The 27,132-nt window shown below is 33.1% G+C and overlaps 1 protein-coding gene across 1 annotated transcript in view; it reads left to right on the top strand.

Moving 5' to 3' along the window:
* The window catches only part of LOC133203497 (leucine-rich repeat serine/threonine-protein kinase 2-like), a 93,319-nt gene that overhangs the window by 10,645 nt on the left and 55,542 nt on the right, over window positions 1-27,132 (top strand). Inside the window, exons 13-29 of the mRNA XM_061339271.1 lie at window positions 1,536-1,666; window positions 2,842-2,970; window positions 3,112-3,192; window positions 3,465-3,607; window positions 6,044-6,158; window positions 12,617-12,717; window positions 14,666-14,788; window positions 15,105-15,204; window positions 18,940-19,065; window positions 20,911-21,105; window positions 21,840-21,998; window positions 23,107-23,256; window positions 24,914-25,032; window positions 25,443-25,539; window positions 25,843-26,033; window positions 26,244-26,357; window positions 26,681-26,814. Coding sequence (XP_061195255.1) covers window positions 1,536-1,666; window positions 2,842-2,970; window positions 3,112-3,192; window positions 3,465-3,607; window positions 6,044-6,158; window positions 12,617-12,717; window positions 14,666-14,788; window positions 15,105-15,204; window positions 18,940-19,065; window positions 20,911-21,105; window positions 21,840-21,998; window positions 23,107-23,256; window positions 24,914-25,032; window positions 25,443-25,539; window positions 25,843-26,033; window positions 26,244-26,357; window positions 26,681-26,814 — 2,208 coding nt within the window. The remainder of the gene's footprint in view (window positions 1-1,535; window positions 1,667-2,841; window positions 2,971-3,111; window positions 3,193-3,464; window positions 3,608-6,043; window positions 6,159-12,616; window positions 12,718-14,665; window positions 14,789-15,104; window positions 15,205-18,939; window positions 19,066-20,910; window positions 21,106-21,839; window positions 21,999-23,106; window positions 23,257-24,913; window positions 25,033-25,442; window positions 25,540-25,842; window positions 26,034-26,243; window positions 26,358-26,680; window positions 26,815-27,132) is intronic.

Here is a 27,132-nt window from a genome sequence, read left to right as displayed (position 1 = left end):
AATTCTACCTTAAAGGCCCCAATGCTTTTGGTCAGGAGTGCAACAAATATATTAGAACTATAAATCATCCAATAAGAATAAAAAGAAAGAAAAAATGATGAGTAGAATTTTTCTGGTGGGTTACTGTGTTTGTCTTCTAAAGGAAAATATGCTTTAAAATATATTTTATCTTCTAAATATACATTTAAGCTAGTTTTTTGGCATAAAATAGGGTATAATTCCAGATAAAATGCGAATTTTAAATACTTTCATCTGTTTTAATTATGAAGTATTGGACTATAAGTATTGCACAATTTCATTACCACTTGATGTTGCCAACACTTTATGAATTTTTGTGTTCTGTGGTTTTAATTTTAAACTTTACTGCAGTCAGGAGTGCAACAAAACTGCTTCATAATTACCGATGCTTTTTAACTATCTTTACTAAAAATTAAGTTGAAAAAAAATGCTTGATACTATTTGAGGTTCAAAACACTATGTCTATCAACAAATTACAGAAATTTTACAGTCAATTCAGGGAATAGTTTTCATCATTTCACATATATTTTAAATACAATTTATATATATTACACTTTGCAAATAATCATGTTTTAAGGTCTTCAAAATATGAGAAACCTGCTGTAAACGATGAAAAATATCAACACGACAAATTGATTTACAAAGTAAAAATGGGTTATTGTGTGTTATAATTTTTATAACAATGTTAAATAAAATACATATCAGATGTCAGGAGTGCAACACAATAATGTAACATAGGGTCACTTCAAAATCTAGTATTTTTCGTAAGAGAACTCGTATATAACAATTCTTTTTTGGCTTAGATTTAAAGAATTGACTTGAACGGACAAGAAATTGAATTTTGGGGAATTTTATTGCTTCATATTTTTTTCATATTAAAACTTTTCAAACCAGAATTGAAAAAATAATGTAAAATAACAATCAAAAAGCCAATTTTTTTGTCACATGTGCAAGAGAAGATACTCATTCAAGGTCTAGATTTAATCATTTATACCCCTTTTACCATTTTAAAGCATAAAAAACTATAATTTCTTGTGATTATGTATTTTAGAAAGTCTTTTAAGGTGTAATGATATTTTCTTTTTTCAAAAGAAATTTTACTAATAAAAATTCTGAAACTTTTTAATCCATTTGTCTATTCTATTGCCACTTCAGGATTTTAAACTAGAATGCATTTGCAATATGATGATATAAGTGAAAAGTATGTTATAAGTAGTTGAATTTTGCCAAAAAAATTCAGTTTGGTGGTCATTTTTTTTGAATTCACCCATATATATATATATATATATATATATATTTAAAACCATATATTTGAAAATCATTTCACCTGATAGCTGAAAGATGAAAAGATATATTAGATGCAGTAACCATTTACTGCCATGAAATCATACACAGAAATATGCAAGTCTTTTGTTTTTTTTACCCTACCTATAGTACGGGATTAAAGATGTCCTGGATAGTAAATTGTTTGTTAATCCTTGTTTGCTGTGTGTGCTTGCTGGATTGCTTTGTTGTAGTAATGCCAATAAAATGAAATTGGTTGTGGAAGGGATACAGAAAAAACTCACACAAGCCTTTAACATTCATGGGCATGTGGATAACGTGATTATTGAGTGCATCAGTACTATAGCCTGCTTAGCTGAAGTGGGTAAGGCAATTGTTTAACTCTCTTTTTTGTAAGTATGGGATGTAAATGCTCTGTTTACAATGGTGCCTTAAAAAATCCATGTTATGGTCATTTAATTTTGGGAAAATATAAATTTGCCGGATTAGACACATTTCAGTAGACAACAATTTAAACAGAAGGGACTGAGGTTTTCATCATAGAAGGCAAGATTTCAGAATACACAACACCTGGATTAGACAACTTTTACTGTATAACTTTATGCAGACAATTGCTTAACAAGACAAAGACATCCAGAGAATGAAGTGCCACTGTATTTTATTAGGAAGTGAAATACATTATTGACTTAAAAACTAATTGACCTAGCAAGGACAAGCATGAAAGTAAATTTTAAGCAATTACCAAATGGAATATTAATAAAAAAAAAAATAAAACTTTAGGAAGACTTATTTTCAGATTTGATTGTGAGTGCTTGATACGATTTGGTAAGGTTTTGTTTGATGTATGTTCCATTGATTACTCCATAAAAACAAATGCATGTGCAAGTAACTGGGGAATTCTAAAACATTATGGTGATTTTTACTAATTCAAATCAAAACTTTCAAAAGTTTTATAATAATTGGCATGCTGCATGCAGTATTAAAGGACTTGAAATAAAAAGTATTGCATTGTTTTGTTTTAAGTATGGTGTTTTGTTGTTGCATTTTGCAAACTCTAAAGTCATTGACTTTGAGTAAATAGGAAGAGCAATGTAAAAAGAATAAAAATATAAAGATTTAAATATAAAGTAATAAATTTAAAGGATTAAATTTCTGTTCTCTGTATATACATTGTATAGGTTAATCAATTGTATTAAAATAATTCTAATACATAATTTCATGGGTAGCAAATCACATTCAAAAATTACACATTTTTAAAAAAAAAAAAAGATTTATTAGTAAAATAACAGAAATGAAAGAATTGATAACTGAAAATATATTTAAAATAAATATCCTTTCAAACATTGTCTTTTGTTTGACCCCCCTCCCCCCCCAAAAAAAACCAACTTATTTTGATAGTAGCAAATATTTATCAGAGGAGATTTATTGGACTTTGTACATGTATGACTGTATCTCTCAAAAATTCATTTCATAATAGTAATGAAAACACTGTCATTAAAAGTTAGCCAGCAAAAAGTTAATGTTCAATTTTCTTGATAGAAATCTTCTGTAATCAGTGCCTGGTGGAGAAGGTACACATTCGTATACTGACCGCTCTAGAGAAATCTTTTGAGAATGAACTGATGCAGGAAGCAGGATTAGAATGTCTGTGTGTGTTATCAGCTGCAGGTAGGGAGCTCAAGTACTCACAAAAACACACACTATCTCTGTGTAAAGTTGTTTTTGAACTTGGAAAAAATTTTAAATGCAATTTGAAAATTAACTCACATGGAGTGTTTTTAATATTTTTTGATTAATGTACAATTTCAGACAAAGCAGCAGAAATCTTGAATTCTGTTGGGGCTCTCAACCATGTTATACGGACCATGGAACATTTCACTGATGTCTTGTGTAAGTTTGATAGAAATGATAATCAGGCTGTTGGTGAAGCTATTTATCAGTGCATGATATTAAAGTTAATGTATTTTGTCTTTAGTATAACACAATATCAGGAAAAACATGTATAATATAGTTAAAATAAGTGAATGAAAAGGTTTGTCCGTGAACTTGTAACTGGTTCTTTTAAATTTGATGTGTAGGTCTGCACATATACAAAGTATGGGAGAAATCTGAGAACATGTTTTGTGTCAAGATTCTTTAGAAAGATAAGACAATGTTTACAGATATACAGAGAAAGGGGCTGGTACTGATCCAGATGTTGAGTGAACCTTCCATCATCAGCAACCTTGACCTCTGCTCTCAGCTTGTCAAGGTCATTACCTCTACCATACACAAGCACAATTCTGAAATGGGACTTCTGAAAGAGGTATGTGGAGCCTGTCTCTCTCATTGTTTTCCACAGATATGCATGTACATGTATCTCTTTATTTTTATACCCCCGCTCCGAAGGAGAGGGGGGTATACTGTTTTACCCTTGTGTGTCTCTGTGTGTGTGTGTGTGTGTGTCTGTCTGTCTGTCCATCCATAACAAATTTTTCGTCACAGTTTTCTCAGCAACTACTCATCTCAGATGCTTGAAATTTTAGCACACTATTTGTTTAGGCATGCCATATGGTGGGATTCATTTTTGTAGGAATCCATGGTCAACTTCTTGTTTATTCCTGCTTAGAGTGTATATTCACATCAGAGCGGGGTATTACTAGTGAGCATTTGCAAAAGGTAATTGGTGACTCAAAATAAATACAATTGAAGATTCCTGTTTCTTAAACTTTTAAAATCTTCAATATGTTTTTGATAATTAACAAACTTGAGATGGAATTGCTGACAAATCTTGCAGATATTTCTTGCTTGCATGTAAAAGTTAGAGAACCCTTTCTGTTGAAGTGTACAGGAGCATTCTGTTGTAGTGTACAATAGCATTCTGTGGTAGTGTACAATAGCATTCTGTTGTAGTGATCAGTAGCATTCTGTTGTAGTGTACAGTAACATTCTGTTGTAGTGTACAGTAGCATTCTGTTGTAGTGTACAGTAGCATTCTGTTGTAGTGTACAGTAGCATTCTGTGGTAGTGTACAGTAGCATTCTGTGGTAGTGTACAGTAGCATTCTGTTGTAGTGTACATAAGCATTCTGTGGTAGTGAACAGTAGCATTCTGTGGTAGTGAACAGTAGCATTCTGTTGTAGTGTACAGTAGCATTCTGTTATAGTGAACAGTAGCATTCTGTTGTAGTGTACAGTAACATTCTGTTGTAGTGTACAGTAGCATTCTGTTGTAGTGAACAGTAGCATTCTGTTGTAGTGTACAGTAGCATTCTGTTGTAGTGAACAGTAGCATTCTGTTGTAGTGAACAGTAGCATTCTGTTGTAGTGAACAGTAGCATTCTGTTGTAGTATACAGTACTACCATTCTGTTGTAGATTATAACCTTCTGTATTACAGTGGTGCCTCGTTTATCCGGACGTCTCTGTCCCCAACGAAATCGTCCGGATAAATGAATCGTCCGGATAATTGAATCACATCTCAAAAAACACTCTTTAAGCATGTATATATGCACATTCCTGTTTAAAATGTGACAGCAAAGAAAAAAAAAACTTTTAAATTATATTTTGGTTTATTGTTTTAATAGCAGTAATTGATTAAAGAAAAAATATATTAAAATGTAATTTCCGCAATAAAAAATGGATGGGCAATTTTATGCCGAGACCTCCTTTTTTTAATACGCCTTCTCTTTGGCATGTGACTTCATGGGTTGAACAAATTTGATCTACTGTTGTTTTATTTCGCCATATTTTATATTTATTGAAGCTCATATGATATGACAGAACTGTTCAGCATCATCATTGAAAATGTTCAAATATAAACTAACGCCGTATATTCCCCATATATTCATTACACAGGGTTACTATAAAATAACTGAACACTGCAAGCTAACTCATACAAAGTATTAAAAACATTCGCAAACACAAGCCATCTTTATGATTATCATTATCATTTTTTCTAGAGAAGCTAAGTTTGACTTCCCATCATTAAAAATACCTTGAAAAACGTAATCAACATCTGTACCTAACGTAAGTTTTATATATCTTTTCTAAAGTAATGGACGTTTGTAAATGGTACTACATTAAATAGAGATATTTCTTCAATTATGTACCTTTGTAAAATGTCTTGTGGGAAAAAAGCATTTCAAATACATTAACGTTATTAGAAATAGATTCGTATTTTAAACTAACGCAATCAACATGGTAAAGAGCATTACGAGATCGCTCGTTATTTATTGTTCATTTTATTTACAACTCTCCAAAATTCTCATGAATTTACCGATGTATATACAGTTAGCAATATGATTTTGAATGGATTATTATTTAATTAATGCACAGTATAAGCTAAATGCTTTGCTTCATACTAAAGATAAACGTGTGATTGAATTGGCTGTAAACACACGCTAATTATAGACGCTATTGTTTGTAGGTCACAGGTAACCGCCTTCAAACTGACTGCATGGCCAATGTTTTTACAACAATTAACACGAATGCAAGATAAGTGTGACAAAGTCGTTTCTTGAAAAATTACCGTCCGGATAAACGAGTCATTTTACAATGAAATATTACGGGAACGCGAATTTCCGGATTAATGAGACAAAATAACGTGGAAAAAATCGGTTCCCAAAAAATATCGTCCGGATGGTGAAGCGTCCGGATAAATGGCGTCCGGATAAACGCGGCGCCACTGTAGTTTACAGTAATCTTTCTGATGTAGTTTATGTACCCTTTCTCTTGTAGATTACAGTACCCTTTTTGTTGTAGGCTTGTGTTGCTGTACATTTGATATCAGAACTTGGTCCTGATTTATGTGAAGAATTTGTGAAAGCAGGCTGTCATCAGCTGATGTTTGATATCCTTGCAGAACACATTGATCAAGGTAATATTGAAAATTTCCTCAAAGTCTCATAATTTTTTTTTAATTATAAAAGATAGATGATACATGTATGCCAAAGAAATTTTAAAATTTCTTATCTCAAATGTACCAAATACAAAATACAAAAATATACAAAAAAAAAACCCCTCCCACATCTATCTGAAATATCATTAGATTTTTGTTGTCCCAGCACAGACACATTTGTATCAATAGCATACACATGGATGTGTTGTAAGTATTTTTATGCCCCCATATCAAAGATTCGAGGGTATATAGTTTTTGCCCTGTTCGTCCAAAAAAACTTTAACCTTGCCCATAACTTTTGATTAGTTGGAGCTATGGCTTTCATATTTCACATGTGTATTCCTTGTGACAAGACCTTTCTTTGGGTACCACCACATTTGACCTTTTGACCTTGACCTTTGAGTTTTACCCAGTTTTGCAAAATTTTACCAAACTTTAACCTTAGCCATAACTTTTGAACAATTGGTGCTAGGGCTTTCATACTTCACATGTGTAATCCTTGTGACAAGACCTTCCTTTGCATACCAACAACTTTGACCCTTTGACCCTACTTTTGAATAATTTTAACCTTTCATATTTCACCTGTGTATTTCTTAGGACAAGGCCTTTCCTTGGACACCATTTATTTTGACCCTTTGACCTTGGAGTTTGACCTACTTTTGAAAAACTTTAACCTTGGCCATAACTTTTGAAAGGTTGGTGCTAGGGCTTTCATACTTCACATATGTAATCCTTGTGACAAGACCTTCCTTTGGATACCAACAACTTTGACCCTTTGACCTTGACCTTGGAGTTTGACCTACTTTTGAAAAACTTTAACTTTGGCCATAACTTTTGAACGATTGGTGCTTCGGCTTTCGTATTTCACCTGTGTATTTCTGAGGACAAGGCCTTTCCTTGGACACCATATATTTTGACCATTTGACCTTGATGTTTGACATACTTTTGAAAAAACTTTAACCTTTTCCATATCTATTCAATGGTTGCTGCTAGGGCTTCCATATTTCACAGGTTTATTCCTCGAGACAAGACCTTACTTTGGGTACCAACATATTTGATTTGCATTTGAGAAAGTTTAACCTTTGCTATAAGTTGCCATACGGGGGCATCAGTGTTTCACAAACACATCTTGTTTGTGTTTTCAATACAGTGTATACATGTATGTGTCTTTGTTATTTCTGTATAGAAAGAACGTGTGGTAAAGGTGAGCATGTTTAAGAGTAGTTACTAGAAACCTTTGAACAGGCTACTTGGCTGTGCATTGATAGAAACCTAAGGATAGGCTATTTTACTATGCCTTGCTAGAAACTTGTGGATAGGCTAATAGCTTTGCATTTTTTTTATCCACATGTACATTGTATACATGTAGTATTCAGATTTTATGAACATTTTATTATCTCTTCTGAGCCAAAGGCTCAAAGAGCTAATGCTATGGCCATTTGTGCGGTGTGCGGTGTGCGTAAACTTTTTAGAATATGGGCCATAACTCAAGAACCCCTTGGCCAATTATTGTCAAATTTGTCACAGGGTATCCTTGGCCCAAGGGCTCCCTTTTATACTAAAACTGGGGTTGTGACCCTTTAACAAGGGGAGATAATTAGGAAAATAGAAACAAAAGTACTGGTTGCTAAAAAATCTTCTTCTCAAGAACCACTGGGCAGATTATCACCAAACTTACACAAAAGGATGAGGATATGTTGTAGATTAAAATTTGCACGGGGATTTACCCTGGGGCAAAGGGCGTGGTCTCAAGGTCACTTCAAAGTTGACCAAAAATTACATTTTATTAAAATGTTGATATTTTGCTTACTATAAGGACTAGGATCATCAAATCTTGTCAGTTGGTGCATCTAAGGACCTCATATCATGTTGACTCAAAAGTAGGTCACGGTGACCTACTTTTTAAATTTTGCGGCCATTCTTTTTCAAAATGATTTAGAGGCATATTTTGAACAATTTAAGGCCTATGATCATCAAACTTTGTCAGTTGATGCATCTTGGGTCCTCAAAGTACGTCAACTAAAAAGTAGGTCACCTTGACGTACTTTTTGAATTTTATGGCTAATCTTTTTTAAAACAATTAAGGTCATTAATTCGAATACGGGGAGGCTTAGAATCATTAAATCTTGTAAGATGATTCATCTTGGGGCCATAAAACATATTTATTAAAAAGTAGGTCACAGTGACCTACTTTTTGAACTTTGCAGGCATTCGATTTCAAAGCATTTTAGAGGCATAATTTGGACATTTTAAGTCCTATGATCATAAAACTTTGTAAGTTGATGCATCTTGGGTCCTCAAAAAAGGTCAACTGAAAAGTAGGTCACCGTGACCTACTTTTCAATTTATATGACTATAATTAAATATTTCAGGTACTAATTGGCTTAGAATCATCAAACTTTGTCAGTTGATGCATCTTGGGTCTTCGGAGTAGGTCGACTAAAAAGTAGGTCACAGTGACCTACTTTTGAAAATTTATGGCGTTAATTAAATATTTCGGGTACTAATTGGCTTAGAATCATCAAACTTTGTCAGTTGATGCATCTTGGGTCTTCGGAGTAGATCGACTAAAAATTAGGTCACCGTGACCTACTTTTGAAAATTTATGGCGTTAATTAAATATTTCGGGTACTAATTGGCTTAGAATCATCAAACTTTGTCAGTTGATGCATCTTGGGTCTTCGGAGTAGATCGACTAAAAATTAGGTCACCGTGACCTACTTTTGAAAATTTATGGCTTTAATTAAATATTTCGGGTACTAATTGGCTTAGAATCATCAAACTTTGTCAGTTTAGGCGTCATGGGTCCTCGGAGTACAACAACTGAAAAGTAGGTCACGGTGACCTACTTTTGAAAATTTATGGCTGTATTTAATATTTTCAGGAATTATTTGGCTTAGAATCGTCAAAATTTGTCAGTTGATGCATCTTTGGTCCTCGGAGTAGGTTGACTGAAAAGTAGGTCACTGTGACCTACTTTTGAAAATTTATGGCTGTAATTAAATATTTTGGGTACTTATTGGCTAGAGTCATCAAACTTTGTCAGTCGATGTATCTTTGGTCCTCGGAGTACAGCAACTGTAAAGTAGGTCACGGTGACCTACTTTTGAAAATTTATGGCTTTAATTAAATATTACAGGTACTAATTGGCTTAGAATCATCAAACTTTGTCAGTTGATGCATCTTGGGTCCTTGGAGTAAAACAATTGAAAAGTAGGTCACTTTGACCTACTTATAAAATTTTATGATTATAATTTTAAAAAATATTTTAGGTATTAATTGGCTTAGAATCATCAAACTTAGTTGATGGGTCCTCAGAGAATGACAAGTGATAAGTAGGTCACCATGACCAACTCTCAGGTACTAATTGGCTTAGAATCATCTTGGGTTCTCAGAGTGTGAATTGGAATTTCAAGGGTTTATGTAAATATACAGGATACTTTGAGGCTTCAAATAGAAGTGATAGGTTGTACAGTTTATCAGAAGAGCGATTCAAGGCCCATGGGCCTCTTGTTTAATTAAAGGGATACAAACTTCAATGCATTTGTGAAGTAAATATAATGTGCAGTCTTAGGTATGATATAATATTTCAAAAGTAATAAGTAAAAAGTAATTATATTTATATTTTATGGAAGAGGAATATTGCACAGTAATTATACTGATGAAAGATACATGTACGAGGGTTGTTAGAGAATATCACGGACAAGTTCTATTGTGAGCGCGCTATTTCCATGAAACCAGTTAAACTCTCCAGCTAAAAACTTTACCTATTTTCCAAAAAATATCCAGAGATATGGTGTTTTCCAGTGATCTTTAAAAAATATATAGCTATATTATTTTGATAAAAGATGCTTAACGGAGCATGCTACTTTTTGCATGTTTACGTTACATAGACTTTTTAATGAAATTAAAAATTGCACAGTTGTAGCAGAGAGAATTATGATAGTTTACCTGTCACTACAGTATTCATGAAATGTCACTTGCCATAATTTTGAATGAAATTGGAACGTGTATGACTGTTTTATAGCCATTTATGAATAATCAGGGCGTAAAAACAAAGCCAAGAATGGGAACGTCATGGAGCACGGAGCTACTAAAAAATTATGTGCGCAGACAGGAAAATGTCTTAAAAAGACTAAAATGCTTCTAGATGCTGCAGAAATTGCCTACATGTACAAAGGACAAAAGTATTTAAATGGTAGTAGCTTTATGAGAATGGAAGGATTAACATTTTTAATGATCAACTCCATCGATACCTTATTACCTCACTTATCGCATGGACGTTGTTGCGCCTATGGATTTTGAATTGTTTCTATACCTGATCTCTGAACTGCGTAGACTATTATTTTAAGATCTCACTAATATCCGAAACAGCACAAAATACATTATAGAAGAAAAGTAATATGTCTTGTTGAGATATAGATATTTAACTTTTAAGTAGAAAAAAGACAAGAAAAGTTGAAAGAAATGAAAGATATTTTATAGAACTATGAAAAAGCTTAACAGGTTTGAAATCTGATTGTCACGTCACTTAACATCAAGTGATTGCTCCATGAATCCTTTGACTGCATAGTAAAAATTGTTGTAAATTTTCAAAATTTTAGCAAATGGACCTGATTTTTATATACTAATAGGGATGTCAACGAGTACCTGGTTAACCGGGTACTTGATCGAACGTCCGAGTATCGAATACTAAAATCGCTACTCGGTTACTCGGATGTATATTATTTTTTTCATATTTCAAAGAACAAAGTATATATTTTTTTAAAATCAAAAACTTATAAAAATGCAATTTCAAAATGAATTGTCCATGTTTCCTTGTAATTAGCGTCACCCACACCTGTTAATACCCGTTATTGTCTGTGGCTGTGTACTTGTTTGTACAGTAATTATCACCTGGTACACAGCTGTTATCACCTCTTGTGATCCGTTATTTTTTGGATGGCTTTAATGATTAGTATTTAATGAACATTGTTTAAGGGTTTATTATCCTAAAATAATTTAGTTCAGTCACATACGGTAGCGAATTTGGACATGCAAAGAAATACCGCTACCACTTCAAAAGTGAAAAAAAATATTAGGAAAGAACTCAAGATTTAAAAAATGTTTAGAATTAGCTGTGCAAAGTAAACATAGCGTATATGGGGAAAACAATCAACATACAACTATCAATTAAATAATATACTGTACGTCTAGTGATCTCGACACCGTCTCTTTTTCCTATATCTTTTGTGTTTATTTGATAAAAAAATTTAGTGAAAAAAAATCATTTTCGTTTTCGTTTTGCTCGATGTTTGTGTACAGGCATAGAAAACGTTAAAAAAAAAAACATTGATGGCGTTAAACAGGGCTTAACTGGTCTCAATGAAATGAACACATTTGTATTTTACAATTTTACCGAGTACCCGGGTACTCGATCGGAAAATTGTCCGAGTAACCGATTATCAAATATTGACCGATTTGACATCCCTATATACTAATAAACAAAAGATAGGAATTTAATCAGACATAAGTCATACTTCACAGTACAGTAACACAATAGATTTTCCGTAAATCAATGTGTCCGTGAACTTTTCTAACAACCTCGTATATGTATGAATTGTTTGTGGTAATGTAAACATGCATGGCTTATAATGACTGAAGAATCACTGTCTACTTTGTTGGGTATGCCAGGTCATGAATGTCAGTTTGAAACATGGGATAATTTACCTATTGGGCAAAATATAAAATATAAATAATACTAATGGAATTGAACTACTTGAGATTCCATGTTAATTTGCATGGTCCAGCCCAAAGTCGTCAGACACGATGACAGCCAGAAATTGTGTAAAAATAAGCTATAATATATGCTATGCTTACATAATTTATATTAAATGAAGCTTAAAGTAAACATTAATATATATATATATCATTATTCTGGCAGTTTGTGCCTTTTAATTGCAGTTTTTCGATATTTAGAATCTAGTATTCAGTATTTAATCCAATTTATCATGTTTATGGTATTTCGAATTAAAAAAATTATGGAGTGAGAATTTGTGAAAAAACTGCTTGTGTGTAGGACGAAACTGCTGATAAATTAATTTATTGGCTGTTTACAGTATCGAAGGTATTTCCACGTGCATTAGATGATGAAGGCAGTGTTTATTGGACATTTTCTGTGTTCTTGTTTACGTTGTGGTCAAAGGCTGGATTCTCATCAATTGACATGCATATTTACGCACTTACCCTTTCACTTGGCAAAATTTATATTCAGTTGTAATTATCAAGAAATTAACACACTTAACTTTCAAAGAGATATCGCAGAGAAAACAGTTGGATTTGTAAATATAAGGAAATAAATTCTTGCTTTCCTTGCATGTCATCTATGTTTTTCAAAACAAAATAGAAGTGCAGAGCTTCCTGAGCATTGCTGTATTCTGAAATTGATTCTGTTTTAGATTTGTTGGACCTTGCTGGAGAATGTCTGGTTATCTTTGGTCTTGATGAAAATGTGAAAGCAAACATGCTTCTAGCCGAGTGTAGGAGAGGAAACCTTGCTGTATGTACTTATTACTAAATTTATGTATTATTAGTGTAGGAGAGGGAGCCATACTGTATGTATATATACAGTTAATTCTAAACAAACCACCGCCTTTTTTAATTCAGAAATCCTGGCGGTATACCTAATTTGGTGAATTGAATTTTCCATCTTTGGGGAAACAAGAAATAGAGTCACTGTTCTTGGAAATATAACAATTAGCATTAAATTATATTCTTAGTTTAAATAAAAAACACATTTAAAATTTGAACATGCTTCAAATAGTTCGTTTTTTTGTACAAGAATTTTGTTTTAAAACAAATTAACATACACAGTTATAAAATAAAGATATGTACATGAACACAGGTACTTGCATGTAAATCTGAACGTCTGGTACTGTACAGCAGGAAATTAACTCGCGGAGTTAATTTTCACTAAATTTGTGGAAATAAAAATTCTGGGAATTCAACATACAGTGAATAATTCTTCAAAAATTGATATGGATAAATTGAAATACCCTCTATTACAGATATCTGTGATTAAATTCGTTAACTATTTGTGTTTCCTTGCAGACATAAAAGGCAGTAATTAAGGACATACGCAAGGTAGTTTGAACTTTATTGTCTTTTTCCCTGGAGTTGAAAAGTTCCAATACTTCAAGAAACTGTGTGCTACATTTTAATGTCTATATATGCTAATGTCCACTTCTTCTAAAACAAGTTTGGATAAACAAAACGTCTAGAATATATGTTTACTAATTTTTGTATATATTTCTATTAATTATACAAGAATTTTCATCAACTGATATCTTTTCAAAACCCCTAGTAAAGCATGCTGATTTTTTGTCTATGAAAACATCTGGTGGCACTATAATCTTAAATTAAGAATATCTTGAAAAATTATCAGTAGGTAAACTACGTTGCATATGTCCTTAATATAATGGAGATGTAGACTGCCTTCCTAATTATGCGGGTGTATGGATCAATCACTAACATGTAGTTGTTGTATTTTTAAAGCTTAATTGATAAATAAACATCTATAAGTAACATTTGATTCTGCCACCCAGTAGAGGTGTGATGTAATTATCTTTGAAACATGTTTCATATTTCACCAGTGCTTATCACTCAGTCTTATTATCTTTAATCAACCGAGTTGAAGGCACTTACATAGTAAAGACAACACTGTTACACATTAATTCAATTTTATTAGTAGTCAACATTTTGACTATGGGTACTGACAACTGGTTTAGATTTAGAGTTATTCAAAGATACTGCAGTAAATACTACTCAGTAATCTACTCAAAACATACCTATTCATGAACAAACAAAGGGTTTCTTGTTTTTACATGAGTGTTTTGGATACGACTTGAAATCACTTGAATAAATCACTCGAGTCAAATGTATTTCATAAATATATAATAAAAAGAAAGAAAGAAAGAAAACAAGAGAAAGAAGAAAATTTATCTGAATGAGTAACATTGTAAATCATACATTTTGTCTTCTAATCGGGATCAATATGGTGTTTAGAATCGACACAATACACACGTCTTCGCAAGCCAAGGGTTTTTGGTCCGCTTCGCTTCAGAGCGAAGCGGACCGAAAACCCTTGGCTTGCGAAGATGCAATACACAAGGAAAATACTTGCAGTGCTGGAAAAGTTTTTGTATAATTTTTTCTTTCCACGAAATAAAACGACCCCGATTTACTGCAAGTTGAACAAATCGCGATCTTTTCCGACCGCGATTTTAACCTGCTGTACAGTATTAAAAAAAAAAAGACTTTATTAAACTTCAGTTCTAAAGAAACCAGTCAATGTATTTTCCTCAAACTTCATACACTAATACAAATTTTCATGTATTACTAATGAACTCAGTGCGGTTCATTCATGTCTTATGAACATATTTCTAGTTGATAAGTGTTATTTTACAGGTTTATTTGTTCTCTGTTTCACCTTATCCTTACCTTTGTAGGGGGTAGAGAGTTTGCTGGAGATGGAAGCTAATGTTAACTTTGTAAACACTGATGGTGAGACACCTTTATTGTGTGCTGTGATGGACGGAAATGAATTCATTGTCAGGAGATTGTTAAATAAAGTAAGTAGTTCTTTTCCTGCTGGGAAAGGTCTGCCAAATTATCAATGCTGTCAGCTCTTTCTTGTTTAAAACCTCATTGTGAAATTCTTATGTTGTAAATTGAGAACACTTGAAAATAATGAGTGTTTAGCATGTTATTTAGAAATAAAATTTTGTTTATTTTAAAGTCAGGAAAGTTTATTTAGAATTTATTTTGGTTACTTTGGTGAATACTTTTATAAATAATCTGATATAATATTTGACAAAATTAACATCCACTATTAGCATGATTAGTTATTAGTGAGTTTTGCCAGTTTCCTTTATGTAATTTTTACAGGGTATTAATGAAATTAAAGATGCTTTGAGAACTAGCTTAGAGCTTGGGAACCACAGAATCACAGGACTGTTACTGGGGGCCCTGTGTCACAAACGAACAAGTAAGGCTACCCTCTAATCACACCAAAATTAATATAAAGATCCAAAATTTCTTATTAATATGGATAAATGTGTCTTGGCTTATTTTGTGACTTTAAAGGAAAATTGAGAATTTTTGGATTATTTTACAATATTCTTTCAATGTCAGATTTATTCATTGATTTTAGATGAAAATATGTATAATCAGTGGTAGATTTTTTAGCTCACCTCAATGAAGTTGGGGGAGCTTATGTAATACTGTCAGCATCAGTGTCCCAGGTTTTTGGAGCAGATTTCTTTTTAAGTATTTTTGTGCTGTATTTTAATAAGAGATGCATGGATGATGCTCTAGTATGTTTCATTGTACTAGTCATGTTTTCAGCCAAAGAATGACCAGGTAAAAGTTTTTGGAGCAGTCTCATATTTCAAGTAACGTAAGCCCTATATTAACCAAACTTGCATGGATAATATGTTTAAGGATGCACATGACCAAACTTGCTTCAGATGCTGGATCTGACCTTCATTTTAAGCTCACCTGAGCCTTAAAGTGAGTTTTTCTGCTCGAAATTTGTCCATTGTCTGTCGGCGTTGTCATCATTGGCGGCGTCGTTGTAAACTTTTCACAATTTCGTCTTCTTCTCCAGAACTACTGGACCAATTTCAACCAAACTTAGCACAGAGTATCCTTGGGTAAAGAGGATTCAAGTTTGTTCAAACGAAGGGCCTTGCCCTCTTCATTGGGGAGATAATTACAAATTAGTGAAAAATTAATGGCATCTTTTAAAAATCTTCTTCTCAAGAACCACTGGGCCAGGAAAGATGAAACTCATAAGGAATCATCCTCAGTAGTGTAGATTCAAGTTTGTTCAAATCATGACCCCCGGGGGTAGGGTGGGGCCACAATGGACAATCAAAGTTTTACATAGGAATATATAGGAAAAATCTTAAAAAACCTTCTTCTCAAGAACCACTGGGCCAGGAAGGATGAAACTCATCTGGAATCATCCTCAGGTAGTGTAGATTCAAGTTTGTTCAAATCATGACCCCCAGGGGTAGGGTTGGGCCACAATGGACAATCAAGGTTTTATGTAGGAATATATAGGAAAAATCTTTAAAAAATCTTCTCCTGAAGAACAGCAAAGCCATAATTGTTCATATTTATATGGAAGCATCCTCATGTGGTGTAGATTCAAGTGTGTTCAAATCATGACCCCCGGGGGTAGGGTGGGCCCACAATGGACGATCAAAGTTTTACATAGGAATATATAGGAAAAATCTTTAAAAATCTTCTTCTGAAGAACAGCAAAGCCATAATTGTTCATATTTATATGGAAGCATCCTCATGTGGTGTTGATTAAGATTCATTCAAATCATGACCCCGGGGGTATGGTGGGACCATAATGAAAGTTTAAACTTGTAGGGAAAAAAGTCACAGTTAGTCAAAGAAATATGTAAGCATCTTTAGTTAGTGTAGATTCAATTTTGTTCAAATCACCCCCCCCCCCCCTTTCCCATTTAGAGGTAGGTTGGTACCACTTATGCATTAAAGCTTTTCAACACTGAACTGATTTTTGCTTTTTTCCTAGCCACAGTGCTCAGGTGAGCGATGTTGACCATGGGCCTCATGTTCATGTGAGTGACCAGGTTAGTGGTTTAAGGTATGTCACTCGTCAGCTTTTTAGAAAAGTTCAGGCAGGACCTCTTACTTCAAAACTATTTATTAAAATTCAATTTTCCTAACATATTTAAATGAAGCAATGTAAATTGTTCAACATTCAATGAAAAAACTGCTCAAAAATTCATAAAGAACCAAGATTTATGAGGGACTATTTCTTGTGGTGGAAGGATATTTAGCAGAAAATTCTGCAAACCTGCACATTTATTAAATTTAATATCTTGGAACTTTAGCCTCACATACTTTTACTCAGAGAATATTTTCCGTTATGATATGCTAGGAATATTAAATATAGGTCTTAATTTATATTTTTATAACAAATTTTACACCTTCCCTCAACAAAAATTGCCGAGAAATGAAGATATATTAAAGAAGTCAAGATAAAATTTACACCGTTTTTGGCCTGAAAATCGCATATTTTGACCAATATTTCAAAATTTACATCACTGACCCCAACTTTTTCTTTCATTATTTAAAACTACTCGATACTTGTGACTGATCAGCACTTAAGTCGTGAAAAGTTTGATACAAGAAAATATTTTATTGCCTATTTAGATTTTTGATACCCCAAATATGTTACTTTTTTAGTGCAAAAAGGTCACACAATAATTTACGCGCATTAATTTGCAAGATTTGTTCAATGATAAATATTATTCAAACTATTTTACGTAAAATAAGATTATATTTATTGCCATGGTTACATCTGATAAAATATGATAAGAGTTAAAGTGATTAACCAAAGAGTTAAAATTTAAGTGCAAAAAGGTCAACTTAATTGTACCGTAGCTCAGTCAGATGCACACTGACCCCCTGTTTTCTCTGCGATTTTTAGTCATACTATATGAGTACTTATCCAAAATATACTTCTCAAAAAATCCTTGATATAACAAATTTCACGAGTGACATACCTTAAGAGCCAAGTAAATTTAAGCCCTTTATTGACCAAACTTGCAGGGATGATGCATCTTGAGATGCACTCTACCAGACTTGCTTTGGATGCTGGATTTTTCAGTTGAGTGACCAGGTTAAAGTTTATGGAGCAGGTACATTCCAGTATAATTCCAATTTAATTTTATTTATTGATTTCTTGTGTTTTGATTGGACGAGAGCAAATTCAAGAAAAAGTTTACACATTGATAAATCTCTCAACCAGACCAGAACTACTTTCTTATCCTACATGTAAAACAAAAAAAAAATAGTAGGGAATCCAAGTTTTACATTGAAATATGTAAGAAAAATCTTTAAAAATCTTCTTGTCAAGAACAACTGGGCCAGAAAAACTGAAACTTATGTGGAAGCATCCTGGGGTAGTGTAGATGCTAAATTGTAAAAATCATGACCCCTGGGGGTAGGGTGGGGCCATAATAGGGAATCCAAGTTTTACATTGAAATATGTAAGAAAAATCTTTAAAAATCTTCTTGTCAAGAACAACTGGCCAGAAAAACTGAAACTTATGTGGAAGCATCCTGGGATAGTGTAGATTTTAAATTGTTAAAATCATGACTCCCAGGGGTAGGGCGGGGCCACGATAAGTATTACAAGGGGGAAATCTGGTAAAGAACAGCATGGCCAAAGTTACTCAGGTGAGCGATGTGGCCCATGGGCCTCTTGTATTTAGTTTGTGAGTAAAATGTCAAGAGTTTACACATCAATAAATTAAAAAAAAACCCGTTTAATCCTGTAGTAACTTTAAGCATTACCTTTACCTAGTCCATTCCTAAGTAACTGCAAGCTCTACCTGGACCAATCTTGCATAAATGTTGCATCTAGGTATGCACACTACGCACACTACTAGACTACCTGTATTTGATAAGTCGGGAGTTACTTTACTTAAAGATAACATTTGTTGAGGTGAACTATGTAATCTTTGATTACCTATGTTTATACACTTAAGGTATATTCTTTAAGTGAGATGATACATGTGTATTTTTATGATTGTTGTTCAGGCTTACATGTACCTTGTAGTGGGTTAGGACTAGGTGTAACAGATTTATTTGTATGTTTGTTGTTTCAGGCTTACACGTACCGTGGAGTGGGTTAGGACTAGGTGTAACAGATTTATTTGTATGTTTGTTGTTTCAGACTTACATGTACCGTGGAGTGGGTTAGGACTAGGTGTAACAGATTTTCACTCCGTCTGGTTAGAGATGGCAGTACCGTGGTCTTTGAAAACAGAAAAAACTGTGTCTACCAGGAGCAATGAAAACTGTAAGTCTGTGTGATATCTACAAAGATAACCAATGAAAACTGTAAGTCTGTATGATATCTACAAAGATAACCTATGAAAACTGTAAGTCTGTATGATATCTACAAAGATAACCAATGAAAACTGTAAGTCTGTATGATATCTACAAAGATAACCTATGAAAACTGTAAGTCTGTGTGATATCTACAAAGATAACCAATGAAAACTGTAAGTCTGTCTGATATCTACAAAGATAACCAATGAAAACTGTAAGTCTGTGTGATATCTACAAAGATAACCTATGAAAACTGTAAGTCTGTATGATATCTACAAAGATAACCAATGAAAACTGTAAGTCTGTATGATATCTACAAATATAACCAATGAAAACTGTAAGTCTGTCTGATATCTACAAAGATAACCAATGAAAACTGTAAGTCTGTCTGATATCTACAAAGATAACCAATGAAAACTGTAAGTCTGTGTGATATCTACAAAGATAACCAATGAAAACTGTAAGTTTGTATGATATCTACAAAGATAACCAATGAAAACTGTAAGTCTGTCTGATATCTACAAAGATAACTGAAGAAAACTGTAAGTCTGTCTGATATCTACAAAGATAACCAATGAAAACTGTAAGTCTGTCTGATATCTACAAAGATAACCAATGAAAACTGTAAGTCTGTGTGTTATCTACAAAGATAACCAATGAAAACTGTAAGTCTGTCTGATATCTACAAAGATAACCAATGAAAACTGTAAGTCTGTCTGATATCTACAAAGATAACCAATGAAAACTGTAAGTCTGTCTGTTATCTCTACAGATTCTAGTCTTGTTTGTTATCTCCAAAGATACCCAATGAAAACTCTAAGTCTTGTTTGTTATCTACAAAGATAACCAATAAAAAAATTTAAGTCTTGTTTGTTATTTAAAAAAAACTTCAGGGTTTTGCATTAAAAATATGTTTAAGGAATTAAGGAAAAATTCTGTTAAAGTTAGTGAATTTTTTGGGGGGGAAACATGCAAATTAGGCTAAATGTAACGGGGTTTACGTTTCTCTGACCTTTGTGTTTTAAGATAAGTCACATCATTATTTTTCGTATATTCAATAAAATAAAAAATTGGTGTTGTGCAGACAAATTTGGAAAAAATGATTCTGCATTCATTTTTTCGTAGTTTTGCAGTCGATTTTCATTTCTGATAGCCATTTCATATAAGCTTGGACATCAACATGGACACATTGTCCACAGAAAATGAAATATATACATATATTTGGTAATTTTTTGAGATGTTAAACATGTGTACAGAATGACTCCAGTTTAATTATGAAGGAAAAATTTTCATTGTTAATTTTATAGAAAATTCTGGAATAAAAAAATTGCCTTCCACATATAATTAATGGCTGATAAAAAGAGAGGGGGAGCCTTCTGTCATGTGTTTGTTTTAGAAAATTGATATGAGAACCATAATTTCAATTTTACGTAATTCACATATTTTAATCTGTCTGATCCTAAGTTTTGCAATGTACAAAATATCAAAATAAGGATTTTATATGGTATTAAAGGTGAAGGTTAAACTTTTAAGATTTTTCTTATATGAAATAAAACATTACTTTCTGTAGCAGGATTTTTTTTTTATGTTAAAAACATTCTTAATTTTCCTTTAATGTGTATATTCTTGCTGCATTTGTTGTGTACTGGTGTTGAAAATGATGGACACATCAGGAATTGGAAGTTTTTGTTGGTCTGTATATCATTCAGTTAAATGAAGTATCTCTAAGATATAAAAAAGCTTTCTTTGAAAAAAAAAATGAACTTGTTAAGTTCACTTATTGAGTCCTCTATTCAGTTTATGTATACTGTAGGTTTGTATGCTGGCTCCTGGAAACATATCACTTCCCGTGTCAAAGAGAGTGAGGCTAAAAGAAAAAGACGCAAGGAGAACCAGTATCAGCATTCAATGAGCGAGTCCAGTATGGGGACATACAGACACAAGTTCAGATACAAGTTCAAACAGAGCTATGAGGATCTTACAGAGATAGATAGCAAAATATACAAAGGTAGGAGAAAGAGAAGTCTCACAACTTTACCAAGGGGGTGTGGGGTGGGGTTTACAGTCATGATTCTGTGGATGTTAACTCATGATGTACACTTTATGAATATTGATAGAGACCCTAAACACTGCTAGTATACACAAAATGACATAACTATCTTGGAAATTTCACCAACATTAGACGACTGATAAGCTCACATTTATACCTGTGTGGTTTCTGGACTATTTTATAGACTTCTTTTGTCAACCTTTAGATTACATTGTTTGTTTAATTATGCAGAAGAAAGAAAATAACATTTAAGATTCAGTAAGTTAGGACATTGTTTAAACAGAAAGTTCCATTTTCTTAGCACACGTTTGTAAAAACATTAATTTCTTTCAAATTAAAATTATTGTGTACATTTGGGGATAGATTGTGCACCTTGAATATTTTGAAGGGAGAGGAGGACAGAAGGATGGATTCGTCATTATAATCATCTTCATTCAATATGACAAAGACCTTTTCTGTCTATTACTTCTACTATTTCACTCTTAAGACAGGATTTTTTGATACTTTCACTCATGCTCTGCACTCCTGAAAATATCAAAAAAATTCTGTCCCGCCCTTGAAATAAATTCCATACCCGACTACAATACATAAAATATCCTCTATATAGTATATGCTATTATGCTGAGCCTTAGCATTATTTTATATTTTATGAATCTATATTATTAAGTAAGATGTCGCTTTGTTTATTGTAGACATTGCACGTCGTAACACTAGCCCTGAAGATGCTCTACTACATCGGGATGTCATCCACTACAGAAAACAGTTGTCTCCCATTAATAGCCCCGTCGGCAGTGTCCGTGTGACAGAGGAGCAGCAGAAATCTATCGTCTTCTCCTTAGACAGCACAGAGGGTACTGATGCCTTATAATGATCCCTTATTGATCAAGTAGAATAACCTCCCAAAATTGGATTCTCTCTTTGATTTAAAGCAAGAAAAAGGGGCTTCTTAATCTTAAAAGCCCATTTCAACTTAAATACTGATTTTTAAGTAGATATTATGATTTAACTTTCATGATGTTTCTCTCAGTGGGATGGAAATTTATTGTTTTTGGCACAGTTGTCTTTGTGCCAGTTAGTGTGTTAGTCAGGAAAGTGTGTCCTGGCCACTTTTTCTGAACCTTTTGCTGGAATTTACCATGTGTTCTATATGACTTTTATTAGAAAATGAATTATCTATGACTGTATAAATGTTTGTCTGTCCAAAACTACGTATTCTGGCCATAAATTTCAAACAATTGACTTGAATGAAATCAAATCTTAATATGCTGTTGTACATGACCATGAAAGTATATCTTGGGTCATCAGCAAACAAAAATTTGTTTGATGTAATCCAACCAACATTTTTCAAAGTAGGTAGTTTTTTTTTTAAATTATCATCACACATTTATAATTGTCTTATAAATAACAGACTTGTTGTAGATAGATCACTAAATTTTTGTGACACCTTATTTTGGCAATATAGTCATTAACTCTAGCTAGATTAATTTTTCACGAATTGTGAATCCTGCTCTAAATAATCTTAAGGAATATGAATATACGCGAGAATGAAATTTTCGTGAGCACACTGTCTCCCGGAATTACGTGAAAATAAAGTTCTCACGAATAAAAAGTGATTTACTGTACATTTATTTAATGTTTTTCATTATACACAGGACAACTAGATAGATTTAATATTTATTGCTATGAAATCTTTCAATCTAAATGTATTTTAGAGAAAGCTTAACCTTATATGGATGATCTATTTTCTGCAAACAAAAGTAAAGTAAAAAAAAAATATTAAGTACTGAAAAAAGTATTGGAAAGGGGTTGGTTGGAGTAAATGAAACAAATCATTTTTTTAATGTTTACCTTGACTCCAGATTAGTTCACAAAGGTCAAGGTCACTGGACACTTTTTTTTTCTCTGAAAGCAAGAGTAGTTTTATAAGTACATGTATGTTTGCCTGTTTTTAATAAGCAGAGAGTGAAAGTAAATCCTGGATGTTTGAAAGTTCTCATGCTGAGGGACAAGAATGGAAACAGATGTCACTGACTGGAGCTAACCTTCCCTACAGCCAGTCTGACCCAAGGATCAATCCTTCTGCTCAACTCACACCAGTACCTCTACAGGGTAAGCACAATTTAATTTGACCCCAAGGTCAACCATTGCCCAGTCTTTACAGAGTAACAAAAAATCAGATCACACTAGTATCTCTACAGAGTAAGATAATTTCTGTCTGACCCCAGGGTTAAATATTCCCATCATATCACACTGGCATCTATACAGCTGTACAGGGTAAGATAATTTCTGTCTGACCTTAGGGTTAAATATTCCCATCAAATCATACCAGTATCTCTACAGGGTAAGATAATACACCTGTCTGACCCCGGGGTCAAGTCTGATCAGACTAGTACCTTAAGGTATGTCACTCGTGAAATTTGTTATATCAAGGATTTTTTGAGAAGTATATTTTGGATAAGTACTCATATAGTATGACTCAAAATCGCAGAGAAAGTGGGGGGTCAGTGTGCATCTAACTGAGCTACGGTACAATTAAGTTGACCTTTTTGCACTTAAATTGTAACTCTTTGGTTAATCACTTTAACCGTTATCATATTTTATAAGATGTAACCATGGCAATAAACATAATCTTATTTTACGTAAAATAGTATGAATAATATTTATCATTGAACAAATCATGCAAATTAATGCGCGTAAATTATTGTGTGACCTTTTTGCACTAAAAAAGTATCATATTTGGGGTATTGAAAATCTAAATAGGCAATAGAATATTTTCTTGTATCAAACTTTTTACGACTTAAGTGCTGATTGGTCAAAAGTATCGAGTAGTTTAAAATAATGAAAGAAAAAGTTGGGGTCAGTGATGTAAATTTTGAAATATTGGTCAAAATATGCGATTTTCAGGCAAAAAACTGTGTAAATTTTATCTCGACTTCCTCAATATATCTTCATTTCTTGGCAATGTTTGTTGAGCGAAGGTGTAAATTTTGTTATAAAAATATAAATTGAGACCTATATTTAATATTCCAGGCATATCATAACGGAAAATATTCTCTGAGTAAAAGTATGTGAGGCTAAAGTTCCAAGATATTAAATTTAATAAATGTGTAGATTTGCAGAATTTTCTGCTAAATATCCTTCCGCCACAAGAAATAGTCCCTTATAAATCTTGCTTCTTTGTGAATTTTTGAGCAGTTTTTTAATTGAATGTTGAACATTTTACATTGTTTAATTTAAATATGTTATAAAGATTGAATTGTAATAAATAGTTTTTAAGTAAGAGGTTCTGACTGAAATTTTCTAAAAGGTTGACGAGTGACATACCTTAACAGTGGAAAGTAAATTCACTCTGACCTCAGGGTCAACCATTGCTCAGATCACACATACCTCTACAGGGTAAGATAAATTAAATTTGACCCCAGGGTCAGTCATGGCTTAGATCACACAACTACTGCTGAAAGCTCAATTCTCTGTGGATATTCACTCTCAAGAATGATTTTGATTTTTGTCTAGGTCTCTTCTCATTTGCAGCATATACATACTTGAATTATCATGGGTTTTCATTGAAGCAAATCTGAAATAAAGTTACACAAGTTTTGTTAATGTTTGGTTGACAAGTACCTGTCATATAATACAGACATGTACTAGTACATCCTATTGGATGAGACTTAACGATTGTACAAAAATATGATCTCTGACCAGTTGATTATTAACAAAAGTGATACAAGTAACACAGCATAAACAGAGCATTGTGTGTGGCTAGAAGTACTCAGCACTTGTTTGTTATTTACAGGACCCTGGTCAAGAAAGATGCGGAGTCCTTCTCCATCGCTGACAAGCTCCTACTTGGAATCCACGAGAGATGACGTCTTTTATTCTGATCGAGTAAGTGCCCTTGATAATAATTGAAAAAGGTTTCATGATGTACAATTTTATGTCTATTTTACAAGCTTAAAAATATCTAAAGTCTATTAAGTAGTCAACCTTGTGTATTTCTGATCATCTTTCAATTGATAAAAAAAAAGAATCATGTATTAAATTTTTCATGAGAACAAAAGAAGAAAATGTATTCTCTCTGATAACTTCGTTTTTGTTCCTTTTCTAAAATTTAAGTAAATGTTGAATTACATATATGACTTCTCAATACATTTACAGGTATTTTAATTTCTCTTATCAAATTAATGAAAAAGGTATGCAATTTGTCTGGATTGACGTAAAAGAAAATGTACACCATAAAAAAGATGCATTAATATGTGTAGAAAATGTAGAAAATGTGCATGTACGAATATTTCCAGAGACATTCCCACACACCTATCCCCTCTAGTGATGGAGAATCTAGCGACGTTGGACGATACGCCTCAGCAGATGATCTAGATGTTACTGCTGGCTCTGGTAAGAGACATGTTTGATTGCCTGTTTTGGGGTCTGGTAAGAGACATGTTTGATTGCCTGTTTTTCAGAACAAACTGTTACGGCTTAATTTGACTGAAAATCTTAAGTAATGAAATCCAAACTTAAACCGAGAGAAAAATAAAAGTAGAATTTTTTTAGTTTTTAAAAATTCTATTGAAATCAAGTTTTATGCAATAAATTTCATGTAAGAAATACAGATAGAGGGATGATACCATATTGAGGAAAATGGAATTTGGATAATTTGTCTAGTATGAGATACTGAACTTTGTCTGACCCTAACAGATGACTCTAGAAGGGAGAATGAGGCATCAGATGCTGGCCTGTTGGTGTCCTTAGATCTCTCTTCCAATAATCTCAGCACCCTGAATTCCCTCACCAAGTCCAAAGACGACATCCCCAAATTCTTCACAGCAGTAGGAAAACTTACCCTTACTGATAACACCCTATCTGCCATCCCAGACAACTTCTTTCAGGTCTGTTTAAGTTAAAATGATTTCAGGGTAAATTTATTGTTTAAAATCAAACTTCTGTTTTATGTAATCAGTGATGCATTTATCTGTTAAGTGAATCACAACCTTTTAAAATCACGACGGAAATAGATTCTTTTCCAAAAGTTACAATGGTGGCAAATATTAAAAACTGATGTTGATCTTTTTGTGTAGATTTATTAATTTCTGTTTCAGTCCATGGAGAGCCTACACACTGTGGACTTGAAGAAGAACAAACTAACCAAGTTCCCTGTGGAGGTCCTGTCATGCTGTCCTGCCTTGACCTCCCTTGACCTTTCACATAATGAGGTGAGTTCTTTGTAGTGTTTTTTGAATGACTTATGATCGCCAATATTTTGACTCATCAACCTTCTCACCATAATTTCATAGGAATATTACATAGTCTGTCAAAGGGTTCACTTGCCAAATTTCTGAATTAAGACATATCAAACCACATACCCATTAGTCTAACTGTTTTTACAGTACAAGAAGTCTGTCTAGGTCTAGGTTTTTAATGAAATAAATATACCTGATTTTTCAGTATTCCTAGCATCGGAAATTTGTTGCATGTAAATTGTAAGGATTTTCTGTTTTGCTAATGTGTTAAAGTTTACATGTTGAATGTTTTGTAGATAACTCAGTGGAAATTGGATTCTCTTATGCAGTCAAATCTTATAGAGCTACACCTTGACCATAATGCTTTGTCTGAAATCCCTCATAACATTGGGAAGGTCTTCACTAAACTTGAGGTGCTCCAAATCAACAGGTATATCTGATAGCCCTCATAACATGGTAAGTTTGTCTGACATCTAAATCTAAATCTGACATCCCTCATAATGTTTGGAAGGTCTTTACTAAGCTTTGATATGCTCTCAGTCAACAGGTACGGCATTATGAGCTGCTCTTTTTCTTTACGAGTTTATGATGTTTTCCTGCTACTCAGAAACACATTGACTAAATTAAACAAATCTGCTATGATTTCCCATTAAGTCTGAATAGGTTAAGAAGAGTATTCTGTTGAATTGTTGTATAAGAAGTATTTTTGCTCACCAGAGTCTTTATGTGTATTAACTTATTTGGATTT

Source organism: Saccostrea echinata, unplaced genomic scaffold (assembly GCF_033153115.1).
Source record: "Saccostrea echinata isolate AGI-Se365-2 ecotype Australia unplaced genomic scaffold, CSIRO_AGI_Sech_v1 ptg000051l, whole genome shotgun sequence".
Classification (NCBI taxonomy): Eukaryota; Metazoa; Mollusca; class Bivalvia; order Ostreida; family Ostreidae; genus Saccostrea; species Saccostrea echinata.
This window is presented reverse-complemented; position numbering and strand designations above follow the sequence as displayed.